The sequence below is a fragment of the Falco punctatus genome (assembly GCF_963210335.1).
Source record: "Falco punctatus genome assembly, chromosome: 6".
NCBI lineage: Eukaryota > Metazoa > Chordata > Aves > Falconiformes > Falconidae > Falco > Falco punctatus.
In genome coordinates, this window is record NC_137585.1 from 79147264 (window position 1) to 79167780 (window position 20517).

Genomic DNA, 20517 nt, shown 5'->3' on the forward strand with positions numbered 1-20517 from the left:
CCTCCTTCCTCCCTTTCTCCCTCCCAACCCTCTTTGTCAGGATGAGTCAATATCCTTCTAATTGGGTGTCCTTTCTGGACTTTTTTCCCAGGTTTTAGGCATTAAGAAAGTTCAAATCCTTAAACACATAGCCCTGGTGCCCAGAAACCATTTTTTCCTTTAACAGATTTATTGCTTCAAGAGGTATTCATTTCAGAAGGCTCAACAGTATTGTTATGGGGTTTTTTGCTGCACACAGAAAATGTAAAAGGAACTCAGTTGTACTTCAGTGAAACGGCATTATCATCCCAAGAATGAACAAGCTGATTTGTTATGTCCTTAACAAGAAGCCAGTCAACTTCTAAATAGTGTTGTGGGATTGTTCTGAAACCGTGGCTCAGTATGCTTTCAGAGATAACTACCTTGCTATCTCAGTGGTTGCTCTTATTTTGTCATCGCATCCTTTCTGACTGACTGTGGAAAGCAAAAGCGGGTAAAGCCATCGCTGTCAATAATACCACAGGTGAGACAGGCCAAACGTGAATGCTGATGGTTGGGCAAGACTGAAAATCTGGTAATGTTGCCTCCTAATAGAATCTCCTGACAGAGGTTCTCCTGTTCTCCTGCGCAAGATGACTGACAGGTGTATTTCCTGATTTTTCAAATTCTTGTCTTGAGACTTTAAACAAATAATTTGTTAAAATTATGCTAATTTGTAAAATAAAAAACAAAACAAACAACAACACCCTGCTTGGAATTCATTGGTACCTGCCATCCCAGGATCTCAGGTAAGTATAATCTTCCTGGGAAGCAAATACATCCATTCTTATTTTGTAGATAATAAAAAGAAGGCATGCAAAGATTGTTTTGCTTGTAGATACAGTGAAAGTTTGTGGTAGATTTTAGAATAGAGTTGAGGTTTCCTGCATAAAAAAACCCCAAACCCAAAAACAAAAAACAAACAAAAAAAACCACCACCCAACAAAAATAACCCAAACAAAAAAACCCAAACACAACAACCCACAACACAAAACAACAACAAAACCCAAAAAACAATGGTACATGCAGAAGAAGGTACATGTTTACAGAAACGCAGCTGGGACTCAGAATTTAGATGCACTGAAACTGTATTCGGTTTGAGGCTTGAGCAATTTTTAGAGAAAAAAAATAGAATCCCTCATCACATTAAAGTGAGATTTTGTACATTTCTTTGTGAAGAATAGAATATAATGATTGAACTGGATAAACCATTTATGCATAGGGATGGTCTTTTGTATGGACCGTCTGATGTCTGAAGTAAAGAAAAAGTAGCTCTTTGCAAATTAGTATAAGATCTCATTGAGTGTAGATGGGAAGGAATTATTCCCCATTTTTATGACTGACATCTTGCACTTTTCCTTGAAATACCTGGCATTGCCTGCTCTCTGAGACAGACTGCTCTAGAAGAGTCTCTGGAGTGAATCAACACAGTGGTTCCTCTGTTCTGTGCTCTCACCACGTGAGACCGTGGGTGTAACAGGAGCTACAGAGCATCTGCGAGCAAAGGGGTGTGAAGATCCATGCCCCCCTGCAACACCGTGTTCCCCAGTCTTCCCACCTCCTTCCTCTCTCCCTTCTGAAACTACCTAGGGAGAAGAAACTAGACATTGAAATTAGACATCTAACAGCTGTAAATAAAAGTACTGTTGTTTTTTTGGTTTGTTTTTTTTTTTTTTTTCTTTTTTTTTTTTACTGTGCAGCAATAGTCTATCTCCAGCCCTTGCAAGGGTGCTGTTAAAAAAGAGTATTTTCAGTAATTCAGATATCTTCCCTTTTATCTCTGTGAATCCTTGCTAGTAGTTATGAAGTGAGAACGTCAGAAAGCTGAAGACAGAGAACTGTTGGGGCAAACGAGGCCTCCTTTTCTTTTTCTCTGTAGGTGAAGTGAGAAGGACAAATGCTACATTTTTTTTTATGACTAATGGTTAAGGAGGTGCCAGCTTACCAGTGGAAATAAACTGCTTTCTCTGTAGTCTGCTTGGACAGACTCCCCAAACCTGCCTGCCCAACTCTTCAGCTTCTTCCTTCCACCTTCCTTCTCCATTTCCAGTAAATTAAAAGAAGGTTGAATTTTACACAGCCTTGGACTGAGGCATATGAGTTCAGAGGAACAGGTTGAAGGAGAATCGTGATCAGAAATGTCACTGGGCATCTACAGATTGGTTTCCCCAGTTCTGGAAGTCATCTGGTTACGGCCTAGCATCTTTGTGTTTAGTAGTTCAGCTGCAGAAGATGTTACCTGGTTTTCACATGAGAACCAGTGACACCTTCTTTGTAAAAATATAAAATAACCAAACCTGGCTATTTTGTGTACAGCATGCTACTGTATGGGATCTGTGAATGATTTCTCCTGCTATCTGCTATCTAAATAAATATGAAGTAGTATCTCTGCATAGGCCTTTTACTAGTGACTCACGGCATCACCTATAAAAACAAAACCAAATAAGCCAACATCAAAAAAATGCTCCAAACCCTCAACTCCAACTTCCAATCCAAGCTCTTGTAAAGGTTTTCCACCAGAATCTTCCTTCTCTTAATTCTGCAGTGGCCTCTTCCTAAGGCGTCATTCCTTAACTCTTTTATATTTTTGGAGGTATAAATAAAACAGGTCTGTTCCCATGAGACCAGAGAATTGCAGCCACTCTGGACTTGTTTCCAACATGTGCTAACAGGCCAGTTTGGCAGATGATAATTGTTACTCATTTACAGTAGCAGTATGAAAATGAGTTATAAATTCTAACGCAAATCACGCATGTTCACACTTCAGCCTCAGCCCTCGGTTTCTACACAGGTAAATCCCTCACGCAATTACTTGTCCTTTAGCCCGGCTCTTAGGGAGAGGAACATATACCTTCTGAATTCTATACACACCCTACTTATAACTGCCCTTCACAGGACACAAGCGGGGGCTCTCAACTGCAGTTACATACGGCATTTCAAACCTTCCTTTACCTAGAAAAAATCTGCCTTTTTAATGTTGTTTTTAAAATGTGCTTCTTTTACTGACTGATGGGAAAAATGTTCTTGTGGCTGGAATATTCCAGCAATAAATAGCTCTTGTGATTATCAGATGCCTTGGCTCCACTTCAGCATTTAATCACCCTCAAAAGCCATAAATTGCCTCATATACTCCTCCACTATGAACATTGTCTCTTAATCAAACTGGATTAATAAATTTAAGAGACATTACCAATTTATATGTGAATTTTGGTAGGTCACGAGAATAATGAGCCAGATGTACAGGAAATGTAAAGAGCACTATAAGCTGCAAGTCCATAACTGAAAGCTTATACAACATGCAGAGAGCAGAAATATGTGATATTAGCAGAGAAAGCTACCAACAGGTTCATGGTCATTTACACTTGACTTAATATATTCATTTACATTCAACACGAAAATGTTTACATTATTTCTTGTCCCTAATGGTGTCAAAGACAAGCTCAACCCCTGTTGACAGGGTTAGTTCTCAGAACTGTCTGATACTCAAAACTGCCTGCATTTTTACTTGAAAAGGGTTTTGTATCCCAAACCACAGCTAAAGGTCTGCTGCAGAAACCCTTCCCATATTGATTTTATAGAACTGTGAAGGAGATTGCTTTAATGGTTTCATAATTGTAATTTCTGAAGTTTAAATTTATGTATCAATTGCCATCTATATGTTCTTTATCCCTAAAGAAGTCCAAATATTTGCTTATTCTAGGTGCTGTAAGCATTCTTGCTGATAGCTCTCCATAAACATCTACTGTACACACACCTTTACAACTACTCATTAACTGCATTAGAAATTAAATTTTTTAACTGCTTGCTTATCCCAAAGTGCTACAACTCAACTACATGGGTTATCACAAAAGTACAACACAAGCAAACCCTGTCTGTGCATGGCAGCATGGAGTGTGTGTGTGTATTTTGAATGATAAAGTTGCAATGAAAATATCTTATGGTAGTATCCTCTCAGTCCCAGTTCAAGAGCTTCAGATCTCTGACACCATGATATAGGCTCTGCTAATCTAAATATAACACTGACTCGGTACAGTAGTGTACATATTTACAAATGGAAATAAAAAAGCTAGGTTTTGCTAGGGCATTGCAGGTGTAGCCTGTGTTTTACAAAGATAAGTGACATATCATAAACTGAACAAGTTTAAACCTTCTGATTTTGCAGAGAGTCTAGCACAGGTGACAATAGTACAACTTTTTCAGTCTTAATAGAGCCACGTCCCCTTTAATTGATTTAGTTATATTATCAGTCTCCCAAATTGCACATGGCATGCAGAAAACTGATTCCTTCCCAACACTGATATTTTATGCGATTAGCTTTGGATTTATAAATAGCCAGGATGTTTTAAAATGAAACCAAAATCCAAAGACTGAAAGGAAGACTTAAGAAGAAAGAACCTAGTAATAAATTAATTAAATTAAATATTCTTCATACATTAAAAAATAAATTGTGGTATTGATTAATGCAGTAAGCAGCACAATTCCATTCCATTACTACCATATTATTGTCAATTCAACCTGAACTTGCAATTTTCACAAGTTTCAGCATTTATCTTTGGAACTGTCACCTGTCATGCTTAATGAAAGTAAGTGAAAATTGTATTTCTTTTAGTACATTAATACAATTAAGGTTTTTTAAAGCCCAGTTCAGGGTTAAAATAAATCATAAAACTTCATTAACTATTGCAAGATAAGAAATCCAGCTTGCTACTTTTTTCCTAAAGTACTGCAGATTTGACTTACTGTTAACTTTGTCTCCTTTAATAAGTATTGATTAGGATTAAATACTTTATAACATATCTTTCTCCATTCATGGGTTCTAGGCATCCACCTTCACAAATGAGGATAAATGTATAATCTCATGGTCTACTGTACCATATCGTTTACGCATGCACATTGTGATTGTAGTTAACTATGGGTGTCTAGACAGATACTTAGACAAACATTAATGTATAGGTACAGAAATCTGTTGCGTTTTTCCAAAAGCTTCGCTTTATTTTACCAAATACCCGAACTGTGTATTACCTTGCAAACTAGAGAGCAAACTAATGCAGTATTTTGCAGATTGCTGTATCCATGGGTCAAGATTCTGGTTTTGGTTGCATCAACATGAGGCCAAAGTCACCCCATTGTTCTCAAGTTCACTCATTTACATTGAGAAAACGAGATCAAATGTCTCCTGCTTTATTTTAAGAAGTATAACACCGTGTCCTTTGTCATGGGCTCTTGTTGGTGCCATTATCTCTTCTCATTCCATAAAAAATATCATAACGGAGAAGAATTTAAAGTGTGACAAGAAATTAGAAGTTGTGGATATTGTAAGAGAGAGTTCTTTTTTGGTATTAAAAAGGAAAAAAGTATCATATTTTTGCGTTTCTGTTTACCCTCATGTTTTCTCTCTTCCAGCTACAGTTTTATAAAAATAAAAATCAATGACTGATAACTAAGATGTTTCTGAAGACTTAGGTTTTTTGTACTAATTCTTCATATATGGCACCAAGTTTTTACAGCATGACTTGCATAATTTTCACATTCTCACAAATTATTGAAGATTTTTAAAAATAAATTCTTAGAATATTTGATCCTATTACAATGGCAGGCAGAAGGAGATACTTATTGAATATAGGCCTTGAGCGCTCCTCCACATAAATTTCCAGATGTAAATTTTACTTTTTTCCTAAAGAAAAATAAGACCTTACTGATGCTATGTTGTTTTGGGAAAGCACTTCAGTAACCCTTCTCTAAATTTGACATGATTATTTTTCAGAATTACCCACAAATGGTGACATGAAGAGGCAAGATACAGTTCTGGTGAGAAGCGTTTGCTATTTTGGTCTGTGTGTGGGGGGTGACCACAGGAGGAATGATTCCATTCCCAGCCTCGGGACAGACTGATGCTGAGGTGGGGAAAAATGGAGTGGGCTGGGATGCCTCCTGTCCCCGCTGCAAGTGAGAAATACATGAGAAAAAACGGCAGTAACATTTGTGCTACTCCCTTGATTTGCTCCTCAATTATACTCGTGGCATAAACCAATTAAAGGCATACCTTTTACTCTAAAAAACAAGCGTCAAATCTTCTTGAAGCCCACAATAAAAGTGTGTTTGAAAGTCTAACTAGTCTGGAGAGTATTGGATCAAGCTCAGGATTGGTTTACCATTATTACATAAAAAAAAAACCTGACTTTTTTTTAGAACTTCTTTTACCATCATAACAATATCAGGCAAAAATCAGGGAACTGGTCAGAGATCCAGGACTGGAACACCAGAGGTTCTACAGTGAAAGCACCCATGCCACAATTGCTTGAATTTCACTTGGCTGTAGATCATGGTTATCAGAACTTTACAACTATTATAATAAAGTGTATTAAAATGAAATTCAAATAAATTATTAGGAAGACATAAAGGTCACTTTGGAAACCCACAGAAAAGTATTTAACTTGTTTTTGTTGATCACTGATGATCAAGGTAATTTACAGACTGCTGCCATTTATATCTTAAAACAATCCTTGAGAGTGAGCAGCTAGTATGTTAAAATTATAAAATAACTCTAAAAAAACCAAAACAACCTATCTTCTATTTACAATCATAAAAGAAATAAAAACACAGCTCAGATCTCAAAATAACTGCTTGTATAAGTTTACAGGTGCCTGTTTATAGTTCTTATAATGTAAAACAATCTTAAATAAAATTATACTTTAACATTATGGCTTTTACAGCATTTTCATTAATACTTTAAAATGTTTGACATAAACCACAGAAAAAAGGAAAAGAGAAATGAAGGAATTTGTACACTGTAATAGGCTTCCTCACTAAACTAAAATGTAACCATTTCTTTTAAGTGGAAAACACTAAAATTCCAGTGATTTTATGTCCACATACACACACACATTCTCTCTCTGATATGTGGCAGGTATTACACATATTAATGGAGAATGTAATTGCCCATCATTCAGTGGGCAGGACTGCATTCCCATATGTGATTCAAAAGTACCAGCTATATGGGGGATCCTTTGAATCTAATTTGTGTTTTCTGATTATATTAATATTTTAGCTGAGGTATCAGTCTAGTCATGCTTAAATATTTGGTTCTTGTACGGTTGGTAGTTTATACTTGCCATTAATTGCCAGAATGCTCATCTGAATACTTTTTGGAGTTAATATCTCTGTGGTGATATCAGAACTATAAAATACCTTTCAGTACTGCTTATTAAAATAATACAACTGAAAGTATTTTAAAACTAAGTCGGTATCGTCACTATGCAGTCCTTGAAATGGTACAGATAATTTCCACTCATCTCTATTTATTCCAGCAAGTCTACGGGATGAGGAAAGTTGTCCTTAACTTTTCTTTGGCTTCCTAGGGGAAATCCCCGTCCCGGGAGCATAGACACAGAATTATATTGGACCTGAACCCCAAGATTTGTATTACTTTCATTTAGCTAAGCAAGAAACTGAGTCAGAAGACTATTTTTCTTTAACTCTTGTTTTAGACAAGTCAGGGTGTCTTTTTCCGTATTTTCTTGCATGGGTTGCCAAGATGCTCACCTGTCAATGTAGAAAAAAAATAACTTTTTGATCCAAATGAAGTTTTGTAATTATATTATTTTGTAATTTTAGTTCTGTCCAAATTAGGGAATTGTGTGTTCCTGGCTTGGAAGAAAAAAACAAACCAAACACCACACATTTTAGGCAAATATACACAAACAAACCAAATCATGATAGTTGAAAATACTAGTAGAACTGACTGAGGTTTATTTTTATAGATTTTTTTCCCATGACCTATATTTTACATGTAATATCCAAATGAGCATTGGATACTAAGACCTTAGTCCAGTCATTTATATGGATGCCAAAATGAACAAAACAGGAAAGATACATTCTGGCAATTAAAGAAAATATTCATTATGAGATATAACAAAGAGAGGAAAAAAAGACCTCATGAAATATTTTACTTCAAGAAAACTAAAATTCACAGAACTGTTGCAGTACCGGATTTTATTTTTCTTTGTGAGTTGTAAAGATATGGGTGAGAAAGGACTGTTCAAGATGGCACAGTTGTGAATGAGAAGCACAAGAAAATCACTTCTGTTTGTAGGTATAGCAATGACTTTTTATCAAAGATTTGATTGTGCCTTCAGTATTATGGACGCATAATATGCAAATGCATTCTGCTGTTAATACACATTCACAGCATACATGTGAGTGGTTCCAGAGGAGCTGTTACAATATAGGCACTGAATATGTATTAGGAATAATACACACTATGTAAGTAAGAGCATTCTATATTATGAAAATATAACATAGAATGCACAATATTTTTAATACTCATTCACAGTGTACTCTCTGGCAGCTCAAAAGGAGCAACGATACTGTGTATTATGAATTCATATTGAAGATGCACAAATTTAACTAAATGTTTATAGATCTCCGGATGTGATACCGTGATCTCACACAGCAATATAGCATACAGTCTTCTGTTCCACTGCATTATTTATTCCGTTTGTAAGACATGCTTGTTTTAGTATTTTTAATTTTATTTTTTGGGGGGGAAGGATTAACTAGGTATTCTTTTCATATGGAAATTTTTATTTTTGTGGAATTCTAGATACGGTATTTTTGCAAATGTCATTTGATATTGGCAATTAGTTTGATACTGCTGAGAAAAGGTAATGTAAATTTCATGAATACTCACAATTGTAAGGAATGTGCATAAAATACTAATGTAGAATAATGCCAGATCCAGATACTGCTCAGGTTGCAGAAGCAAAAGAAGCCTTGTTAACCTGAAAAACAAGAGGAATATTTGGCTTAGTTTTCTGTTTGTGGTTGGGTTTTTTTGTTTTGTTTCGTTGTTTGTTTTTTTTCTTGCTATAGATACAGACTCTAGGATTATTATGACAAAGTGGTTCAGGTAAATTCTTAGAGTTATTCTAAATTTATGAAGTGCTATATAGTTCATATTACGATATTCTGTGTTCAGTTAGCCACAGTTTTTAATCAATATTCCTTTAAACTTTCTGTCTTGTTAAGTAAGAGATGCTGTTGTCCGTCGTTTGCCTTTGTTGAGATGATCTTTAATGTTAAGACAAAACCCAAATAATCTTGAATGCATTAAAAAAATCAGTAAAGAGTTTGAAAGATTCATTTTTGCTGGATTTCAAGTTTCTTCTGAAGTCTTAAATAAGTTTTTTATTAAGGTGCGATGTTAACTGCAAAGTGAAAAGCTGAATAGCTGAAAAGAATATATGCAAATAAATTAACTGTTGCAATCCAGCAGTCTTATTTGTAATTGAACACTGGATATTTCTTCTTGACTTTTTTGTAGGAATGTAATGAATTACTAGTTGACATTTTGTTGTGATGAAACGTCATTTTGTATGCCTCAATATATGATCTGTTACTTTTTCATGTGAGATCTATTACCTGCTTGAGTGAGCTACTTGCTTGAGCTTGCTAAGAAATAGCTGAAACTACCATAAACCATGCCATGTGATGTCTTTCGCCCTAAGCAGGATAAAGCTTGTTGAGCTCAATTCATCTTCTTGCAACTCCTTGGACTTCACTAGAGCTAGATCAGAAATAATTAATCTCAGAATATTTTATTTTGGTTTACTTTATAATTTATCGGTTTTAATGAAATCTTTGCCATCTGTGTTAGAAAATATTTTACAGAAACAAAATATTTCTAGTGCTGTTATACTTACTATAAACAGAAAAATAAAATGGGGAAATCCCTTTTCATATTTTAAATTCATGTTTACACTGAGTTTAATTCTCAATTACTGTCTCAAGCCAGCACAAAGCGGTCATTAAGCCTCATATTCCCTTTCTCCCCACTGCGGAGTCCATCCCGTGGCAGAAAAACATCAAGCCTGAAGAACATTCATTTACGGTAGAAAGACTACTTCTTGCTGCCAGGACAATGTACAGCATTACTGGAATGAATCACTTCTTCAAAAAGAGAATGCATTTCTTTATTCCATTTCTGGTTATGGAAGGAGAATGTATCTCTAATTCCATTTCAGGCATCCTACCGTTTATTTGGCTTGTGCTCCTTGGTGGTGGATTTCCTTGGACTAGAAGGGGTTGGTTGCCCTGTTAGGACCAGCTGGTGTCTAAGGCACCCTCAATCCCGCAGCACTTTAGTGGTTATGGTATAGAGAGTACAAATTCTCACCTACAACACAGATGCATTCAGCTTTGTTCTGGCACCTGACAACTTACATGGCTTTAAACAAGATGTTTTGGGGAAGGGTAATAGACAAGCTGGGCCGCGAACACCAGGAACGAAAAGAAACCAGCATGATAGTGACCTTCAAATTCCCTTTTACTGTGCTTTTATGCATACACTGCATGTATTTCTGCTTTTGAGCTAAATTTGGGGGGGAAAAAAAAAGTAAAAATACTGTAAGCTTCACTTGTAATACTGTTATTTTGTAATATAATTTGGGTTTAACTCCAAGTCTTTTATTTAGCCCTTTTAACTGTAAGAGTCTTCCCATTTCAGCATTGTTACACTATAATATATTTAGGACAGAGAACCTGCCATGATCCTAATACTGAAAAGAGCTATGAAGTTTAGAGTACTACATATATGTTAAAGATACATATTACAAAGTTGTAAATCATGTTCTTAGACATAGCAGAAGGATATCTTGAACTCAAAGGTACAAAGGTAGAAGCGATCAATCACAAAAAATATAATAAATATTATTGTCCATCTTTCAGAACCATTTAAGTGACCCAGGGTGTTAAGAAGGGTGTAAAAATTTTCCGGTTTCCTCTGTTCCCGCTGATGGAAGGAAGTCAGCATCAGTTAGAGTGGCCTTGAGGAGGGTAAGCGTTAGGATGACGAGAAAATTTGGGTACCTACACCTGCATTGATCCATAAGAGTTATCGGTCACTTCACTATGTAAGCAGCCCTATTTCTAATCAAATATTTTTAATGTGAAGAGTTATGCACAAACTTTCTACAGCATTGGTGAGATGAGTAACTATGCTATCCAAAACCTCCTCCACAGCAAACTATCTGATATCCAAAAAACCTCAAAGACCAAAAGGATGCCTCGGAAAATTCAAGCTAGAAATATAGCTCAAGTTGTTAGCAATGTAAGTAAATAAGCTTTGCAGTAGTTAATTTCGGGATATTGTGAGCTTACTTTAAATAAACAACTTGTACTTTAAATAAACAACTTGTATCTTTCTAAAACACTTCGTTTTGTTCAGTGAGAAGTCTGTTTTGGCTGGAGGTAATATCTATCCTACCGCTTGTGTAGGAGCTCAGACTAGAAAATGGTGATGACCAATTTTGCCATGAAGACATGATTATATTCTACATTTTTAATTTTAATTTATATTCTGCAGTTTTAATAGGAATTTGTTTTACAGAGATGTTTTAATGGGAAGAAAACCTTGAAGTTTTGGGTTTTTTTGATTTATTTTTTTTCTTTCAGGGAATTTTTACCTGCCTACAAACTATACATATTGTCTATTTACAAGAGTTTTTAGCTTCTATTCACATCTTTCCCAAAACCTGCCATGAATTCTCTAGAAGACCATACCTGAATTTTATGATCTAGCAATGGAAGAGTATATGGAATATGTATGTGCAACAGGCTATAACTCGATTGCTGTAATCAGATACAGCATATCTCGTATTTGTAGCCTACTTGAAAAGCTGCTGATGTTGACGTCTGAACTGCTCGCTTCCTAAGAATTTTCACTAACATTTTAGAATGATACATATTTTAAAGGTAAGTAATAAAACCAATTATTTTAGATTAGCTGTGTATTTGTTAGACCTATGCTGTACTGTCAGGAAGTGCTGCATGGTTGGCTTACGCTGATGAGCTTTGCTTATCTATGGTATTTCATTAACAGTGACCACATCTGGACCCATCTTTTTACAGTCATAGTCTTTGGTACATAATGTATTATGTATTGCTCAATATTTTTAATGTGCTATTTCAGGGAGCTGTGCTTTCTGTATATCATATTCTCTTACCTTTTTTTTTTTTTTTTCCCAATCATATTTTTCTTAGGGTTATCTCCCATTGCACCAGTTGCAATATCAGCTGAAGATCCTCTTCCATTCACTTTGTTGCTTTAATTTCTATGTGGGCTGTGACACAGCTGAACCTTGGCAGGGTGAGCTCATCCCAACAACTTTTTTAAGAAGATAAACTGAACACCATGGACTTTACCATGTGGGTTTCATAGATAAGGTTAAAAAAAACAAACCAACCCAAACACCGACCCTGGATGGTATCTGCTCTTCATAGGCATTTATTATCCAATGATATATTTTGAAGGCAGGGTGTGGTTGGCTAAATTATCGCTCCTCCCTGTTCCCTGCTATGTTTCCAGTTTCAGAGGGAAAAACAGAAGCTTGTACGTTGAGTATGAGTCATAACCACTCTCCTGCTACTGACTCACTTGGGAGTTTGAGGTAAGTCCTTCTACCTTATGTCCAAATTGCTCTGCCCCCAGGGCAGCAAGGAGAGAAGGAGCTATGGAAAATTATGCAGTGTTTTCGTAGATGAAAAGTATAAATATTGAGATCGATATTATTGTTATGCAGTACAATAATAATTTTGTGTGCCCAAAATGCATTTCTTACGTAGCTTCTTCCCCACATAAACATTTTTTTTCCAATTTCTCATGAAAGAGTTTAAAGGAAGGATATGTTGTTCCGAAGAACATCTTAGATTACTGAAATGCTTACCAACGATAGTATTTCTCAGTGGGAAGTATATGCATCTTTCATCACACTGTTCTCTTCTGAACCAGTAATGACCAATAATAAAGCTATACAGTGGTGCAAAGTTATTGATGATGCCTGAAATAAGAGGAGTCTCTGAAGTGTGTGGAGTGTCACACAAACTGGCTCCTACCCAGATACTTGTACTCTATCCCGGTTGGTTTGCAAGCATTGCAGGGAAGTGCTAAACTTTAAGAAGTGGACTTTTAATACCTGAGCATGTTCCTTAGCACTTATGGTACCAAAATAAATATCCTTCAGTTATAGCCTCTTAGGTTAGGATGTAGATAGTCTGTAACTTGGCTGTTTTGTCTTCCTACTTTTATTTTCCAAAAAAAAACTGGCTGTACACTGTAATGACATACTAGTAAAGTGCATTTGCTAAACTATAATTAAAAATCTGCTTCTAAGTTTTAAGGAAATTACAGTTTAAACATGGACATACTTTGGCAGAGGAAGGTGATACACCATGATAGCATCAGCAAGGTAAACCACGCAGCTTGTGGGCACCAGCGCACACATGAGCGATACCGCAGCACCCCATGGTGTGGGCAGGAGCAGAGCATGAGGCTGATGTGCAGATCAGTCTGTGCCATGGGGAAGAAATGTATCTCCTATAGGTGGAATGCAGGGGTAATGCCAGATGGCAGGTGGCGGTGGAGGAAGCAGTTTGGTCTTTTGGGTTTTACTTTTGGAAAATGCTTGTTCTGTCCTTTGTGTTCTTTTGGGTATATTTATACACGCTTGCTTTAAAGTCCTTTTTGTAGGCATCGCTGTGTGCCACCAGCTCAGGTGCAGGCGAGGGCTGGGCTGTGTTGGAACAGGTCTTCGAGGCAGCAGAGCAGGGGGGCCTGCGTGGGGGCAGGAGTGGGAGCAGGGGTGGGGGCAGGGGTGGGAGCCCACTGGGGCAGGCGGCCAGGTGTGGGGCAGGCTGGGGCAGGCGTGGGAGCCCACTGGGCCAGGCTGGGGCAGGCATGGGAGCCCACTGGGGCAGGCGTGGGGCCTGCGGCGCCGCACGTGCCACCTCACCCGGCTCCCGAGGCGCAGCCGGGCTATGGCGAGTGGCCGTGGCCGACGACTTCTGAGCCAGCGGCTGCACCATTACCAGTGCCCCCGCACCGCTGCCAAGCGCTGCAGCTGCGAGTCCCGGCCAGGCATGAAAGCCTCCCTTTCAGATTTTTTTTTTTTCCTTCCTCCCTATTTGTGCTTGACGGCTTTCGGCCTCCTGGGGGAATTTCAGTGGCGGGAGCCCCGGCTGAGCGCAGCGGGCAGCGAGGCGCCCCGCCGGCCGCCCGGCCCCGCGCAGCCCGGCCCAGCCCGCCCGCCCTGGCGCTCCGCAGGAGCCGCACGACCGCCGCCCCTGCCGCGGCCCCGCCAGCCGGGGTGGGATGTTTCATTGTCCGGAAATGATGGAGAGCGAGTGACTGTGGCGGCGGGGGGACGGCGGGTGCGAGTGCCAGTGCGTGCGCGCCCCGGCCCGAGGGAAGGCCCGGGGGAAGGCCCGCGGCGGGAGAAGGCGGCGGCCGCCGGGGGCGACGGGGCGGCGCAGGGCCGAGCGCCGCGGCGGAGCAGGAGGCGATGTGGCGGTAGGGCGCGCCGCCCGCCCCCCCGGCACCCCCCGCGGCCGCCCGGCTCTCGGCCCGCGGCCGCCCCCGCCCCGCGGCCGCCGCCCCCCCGGCCCCACGGGTGCTCGCCGCGGGGGGCGGGCGGGCGGCGCGCCCGGCGCCGCGCCGCAAAGTTGCCGCCGCTTCGTTGCTGTCCCTCCTCAGTCCTTCGCCCCCGAGCCGTGAGTTTTCTGCATAAAATACATTAACGAGTCCTTTCATTTGCTTGTTCCTTCAGGGTCGCGTGTTAGTTTTGTCGGAGAGGGGTGACGGCTCTTCATTACTCGGTGAGAGCGCTGGCAGATGTCCCAAGTGAGAGAACCTCTTCCTCCGGGGCCTGAAGGGCCAGAGCAAGCTCCGACTGAAAACAGCTCTTTGATCTCTCTCCCTCGAGGTAAGTTGCTTTAAAGTTTCTCTGTAATTGTTGCGCTTTTTATTTGAATGATACGTTTACTGATTTGTTTTGTGGGCTTTAACCCCTCTTCTTTCCCCTCCCCTCGACCTCCCCTCGTTGGTGTAACTCTGTAAAGCTTTCAGGGCCACCTCTTCATTGTTTTAACCAGGAATCCCTTTGTGGAAATTAAAAAAAAAAAAAAAAAAAAAAAAAAGATGCACTGTTGTCAGCACTGGTTTTCAGTACGTGAAAAACTGCAGCAGTTCAGAGGCAGAAGCTGCTTCTTAAAAAAATCACTTTCTTGTTTCTCAGCTTTGTGTTTGTGTTTAGAAGCTCTTTCCTGTAAAGCTTGCCTTCCAGGTCTTGCAGTAGATTGGGAAAGGTTAATCTAGGAGCAAGATCGTGGTTCAGGCTGGAGGTCACGTTGCTGGGGTTTTTTTTCTGAGATTACTCTGTGATGCTGCAGCTGAAACCAGTTTCTGAGAGTATTAACTTGTTTGGTATCAGCTGTTCAAAAGGTTGTTGAAAAGCACATTCATCTTAAAGAGAAATTCTTTTAAGTTATGTCTTATTTATAAAATACATTGATATTCTGATCACTTTCATGTAGGGAAGTTTGACAAGGTGTGTTGCAGGTTATCCACAAAATAAGAAGTATGGTTGCCTCCCAGGTCCTGGTGTGTGAAGTTGAGACTTAATTTTTTATTGTTTACAGCTATGTACTTGTTTTCCAGAATTCGGACAAGAGTTTAAAAAGTCTCTGAAGAACAAACAAATAAGCTGATTCTAAAACTGTAACTTTATTCATAACTAGTTAATTGGAGCAGAGCCTGGTAACACAGTTGTGCAACTGTGGATTGGAGATGCAGTCTTGTTTTTGTAACTTGGAAAATCAATAGCTATGTGAAATCAAAGTTGAAGACTCTTTTGAGAAACCAGAAAGTATCCACAGCTGAGTAAAAAAAATGTTCTGGCAGGGAGACAAATTAGATTGGCTTATACTTATCTTATTGTTGGGTTGTTTTTTTTTTTTTATCCCAGAGAATGACTCAGAGCTTCTAAACAGCTAGAAATAATAATAAAAAAAAGATTTGATACAGAAGATCAAGTATGCATAACTGAACTGTTAGAAACATCAGTATCTGTGATACGTGTTTATTTTCAATGTGTTGTTTTTATCTGTCATGTGATCAAGCGGCCACACTGGTTAAATTCTGCATGCAGGCCATACATCAAAGTTACTGAAGTTCTAAGTCGGTGAGCTAACTAGCTTGGAAAGTAGTGTCATTTGGACAGTGCTACTTCACATTTGAGTTTTGACTCAAGAATTAAAGTCTTATGTGATTCTATTTTGTAAGGTTTTCTATATATGCTCTTCTTTTTATGAAAAGCAAGGCAACAAATACTAATCTGTCCACAGACAACTTCTATACAGAAAATCTGAGTGATACAGTTAGAGCTCACAGCTGTTGAGGTGGAGGATTTTCAAGTTACTTTTTTAGGGATCGGTAAGGCACGAGCAAGTGTAATGTATCGATTGATTCAGGTTTGCTCACTGGCCACACTTTTCAAGGCACATGCTCAATTTTAGAGCATATGTATGGCTCACAGAAAGACAAGGCTGTTTTTTTTACAGAATTCAGCATTCAGATACATAATTTTTGTTCTAATGAACTTAGATTTAAGTATAACTGTGGATATTTGTTGCTTTTTTTCTAGCCTAATTCTGTTGGGGAAATGGGGGTGGAAAGAGGAAGAGGTGAGTTCATAACATTTCCAGTCCATATTCCAGCATTTCTGTTGTCAGCTTTGCAGCATGTGGTTACAGGGTAAGGTAGTCCAGATATTCCAGGACTGAAGATCTAAGATAGTATGTCTGGGACTTTCAACACGTCGTGCTCTTTCTGTAGTACCCCCAAGACACCCAAAAGTACACCTACTTCTCTAGAATGTGGCGATAATTTTAAAAGCTGTGGTTGAAATTCATATTATTTATGGAAATAGGCTAGATGTATCTGGAAAAATCTGCAATAATTTGAAATAATTACTGCTTCACATAGAATCACCTCATCATGTTTATGTGGTGACTCCATATATTCACAGTGAGATACCTGAAATCTATATCCACCTGGAAATAAAGATTCCTTAATCAGAAAAAATGGCTTGTGTTACATGTATGATAAAACATTAACTGCATTCTACTGAGAAATATTTTTTGATTGGTAACAGCATACTGTAATATGCTTTCTATATTTAACTGGTATAACTACCTTATATCCTGAGAACAAACTTCTCTACTGTAGTTCTGTGAGGTGTCATCAAAAAATCCAGATCTTCAAAGTGCTCCTTTTGCTTGCTCTCATATACGTTCAGATGCTGAAGGCAAATTGTATTTTTCCATCAAAGGAAAAGAAGTTTCAATTGAATCTTAAATATTCAACAAATAGCTATCCCACAACATAATTAAAAAACAGACAAAAGGAATAACGCTTAGGCAGGCTGTGGGGATATACATCAGTTGTGGCCATGGTGAAAACTGTGGGTTGAGACATAGTGTGGCCTACAGGTGTGGCATGCTCTGGCTTTTGTAACTTAAAGTAATGTTTGTGTGTTACTTTAACCAACATGGTCTCTCAACATCTCCCCTGTCTTCCTTGTTCATTTTTGAATTAATGCATAAATATTAGATTATTGGACTTTGCCCCTCCACAATTGGTGTGCTATGAGAGAGAGCAAATAAAATCATAGCGTCTTCTTTTGTGGCAATGTCAATACTCAGTTTCAGTCTTTAAACTATTATCTGTGCCAATGGAGTCAGCTGCTTTAAGGTGCAGACTACAGGATGAAATGTGTAACCTAATTTCTGAAAACTTCTGCTGAATTTTTGCCACATCCTTCCAAAAGCTTAGCTTTACTCATGCACCCCTGTTCAAGATGATGTCATGCTGTCTCTCTTCTCCTGTAGCTCCACCAGCATTAGAATCAAATTATGACTACTTCTACCTGTGTGCTCTGTAATGTAGTCAGTGGATAGTGTCATCTCTATGCTCAGACCACTTCAATTTGGCTGTGATTAAGTATTTTCTCTGCTGGAAGGTACCAAAATAGTGTCTCTAAGGAAGGAATATGACAATTGGTGACCATTAGTCTGTCTGCTTTAAGGAAGATGTTTCATGTGTTAAAGGTCTTGTTGTGATTATTGCCTGGGCTATGGCTAGACTTTTTTCATTAAATCCTCTGCATTTGCATAAACCGAATGCAAGAAAGAAGTTCAATGAAAATGGAACTATATTTAGAGAATCAGGCCACATATTAGAAGATGTAAGCCTGTCAAGTATTTCGAATGCTTTTACCTTTGCTTGTTTGTAACTAAATGTAACCTAGAATAACAAATGAATAATATTTAGCTTTCTCAATTCAGAAAGAAAATAAATAGTAATAACAAAAAAAAACCCCTGTTATGAAATTGAGACTGATAACCGCATTTCAACTATAAGAACTTTCTAATAACACTTTAGATGATGGAAATCCACTATAATGTCTTGGTTTTTTTGATGGGGTGGGGGAGGAGTATGGAGAATTCTGGTAGAAATATTAAGGATCAGGTTCTACAAGTGACCATTCTTTCTGGTGCAAATCACATCACTTGCTGGATGGAGATGCAGTTCTGATCTGGTGTCTGAAGAAACCATATTCAGCAAGTAGTACTTCCATTCAGAAAAGTACAAAACACATGTGCTCCTTTTAAAGTATGTGATTCAAACCTTTTCATGTTTGCTGTGCTTTCTGTGTTTTCATGATGAGGAGCGCTAAAGGAATGTGCTGGCTAGATGAGATGGGGTGACAGAAGACTTACTGCAGGGAATGTTTGGACATTCTTGAGGCAACGACGATTACTATCAGCATAATTAATGCACTTTACCAGCAGTGCCTCTGTGTTATGAGTAATGGCTTTTTATTTTAACGGTTAACCAGTGCACTCAGGTTACTCAAACTTACCAAATACTTCTTCTACATTTGTGCTCCCACTTGCAATCTGACAAGAGTTGAGTGAATCTGTGTTAATTTGTTTCATCGCTGTCTGTCAGTACTGAGGTGTTTATTGAACGTTACTGACTAAAATACCTAAAACTTTCATAAGTGTCTAACTCTAGTTGTCATAAAAATATGCTTCTGCTTTCGGTTTCACGTGCATGCCGTTCCAGTAAAGTGACTCATTTCCACATGGGTGTGATAGACTTGTATTTCATAGAGTTGACTGCAAGTTCTTGCATCAAATTTGAAATACTTCTGTTCCATTTCATAGGCTAATTTTATATCAGAACTAGTTCTCAAATTCCATTCCAGGCTCTCAGAAGTTAGATTTCTTTTTGCTTTAAACATGTGTTTTTTCCTAATAAGTGGCATCCAGCTATGAGTGTTTTATGCTAGTGTTTTCATTTAGATCAGCAGTGCCGTTTTGAAGCTAATTTCCTGTTTGCCTCTGCTTTGGTTTGCCTTATGGAGTGGCCCTGGAGGATGACCTGGACTAGATTCCTTTTGGACAAAATAATCTGCAAAATTCACTGCAGGAATGTGCCTAATGCAGTCCAGCCACTAATAAGCCTCCAGTCTTTGAGATTAAATCTGAGAGCTAGTCCAAAGTAGAAATCTTTGGAACATATGGAATGTGTCCTTAAAATCAACTCTTTCACTGTACAGGTCCCCTTTTACTGGCCTATGCTGGTGCTAGTACAGGCATACCACTGAATATTGCTTAGCACTGAACATGACACGACTTTTGTACATGTCAAACACTGTTGCATGAATGACATCAATTTATAACTGACCACACGACAATTAATGATTATTTGTGAAAATAAGTTTTCACTTATAAATCTGAACTGTTTAATGCTTTTAATAGTGCAGAGTACCTCTTTGCATGTTGCTACTAATTTTTAATTTATCACAACTGAAATTTGTCCGGGGCTGTCAAACTTGTAGTACATTCATAGTTCCATAGCTTGCACCTGGAAAATTCTGTGTAAGAGCCTTCCAAGAAGTTCAGCTGAATTACTCTAATTTTAAGAAACTGATTTTTTTCAGTGGCATTTTTGAGACCGTTGAAAGTTGTGATAGGGCATTTAAGTGAAAGCCACTAAAATGAAATAACCCCAAATCTGTTATTTTATTTTCAAAACATTCAAATGTCGAAACGGAGGCTTCCAACTCCATAATTTCTGGATTAGCAATATTAATTAGATTGTAAAACTAGTCATTAATGAAATTATTTCAGGCAAATCATAAACTGGAGTAGGCGTTCTGTTGCACGAATAGCACAGTTGAACTTACTCGTTATGTGAAATGCCTAAAAGTTTTAGGCACTTAGCTGGTGGGTGTTACTGTTTTGCATTGTGAAAGCTGGTATTATCATGGTTCCTTTGATTTATTGTTGCTAACAGTGGAATTTTCAGTAGGAAATAGCATCCTCAGCGGTTCCTTTCCAGCAAGGGTATTAATCAACAAAGGAAGTGATAGAAATGCAGTTTGCCACATACTCTTCAAAATCCCTCCCAACTGCTGTAGCCTTGAGACAGAGAACTGTTTTGTTATCTTTCCTTTTGGAAACATTCCTCAACTTTTTTACTTCTGGTAGATCTCTGTTTGGGTTTGTTTGTTTCTTTGTTTTTGTCATTTCTCTCTGCTTTGAAGGACAAAATTGCATTTGGGATGGTTTGAGCTTTGTACAGGTATGTTTAAAACT

The 20517-nt window shown here is 38.5% G+C and overlaps 1 protein-coding gene and 1 long non-coding RNA gene across 5 annotated transcripts in view; one reads left to right on the forward strand and one right to left on the reverse strand.

The window, feature by feature from the left end:
* Positions 1-1610: 1610 nt before the first annotated feature.
* Positions 1611-12173, reverse strand: LOC308065274. The gene is made up of 3 exons (XR_013928723.1): positions 12021-12173; positions 8708-8798; positions 1611-7560 (listed from the first exon to the last, which is right to left on the reverse strand). It is a non-coding gene; the product is annotated as an uncharacterized lncRNA (long non-coding RNA).
* Positions 12174-14633: 2460 nt separating this feature from the next.
* Positions 14634-20517, forward strand: part of MDFIC (MyoD family inhibitor domain containing) — a 51373-nt gene continuing 45489 nt past the window's right edge. For 2 of the 4 annotated variants that reach the window (XM_080391043.1, XM_080391047.1), the window contains exon 1: positions 14634-14774. In XM_080391043.1, the coding sequence (XP_080247169.1) occupies positions 14684-14774 (91 nt within the window). In that variant the 5' untranslated portion in view covers positions 14634-14683. Of the gene's footprint in view, positions 14775-16493; positions 16534-20517 lie in introns of all 4 variants that reach the window. The other 2 variants (XM_080391044.1, XM_080391045.1) reach the window with 2 other exon arrangements.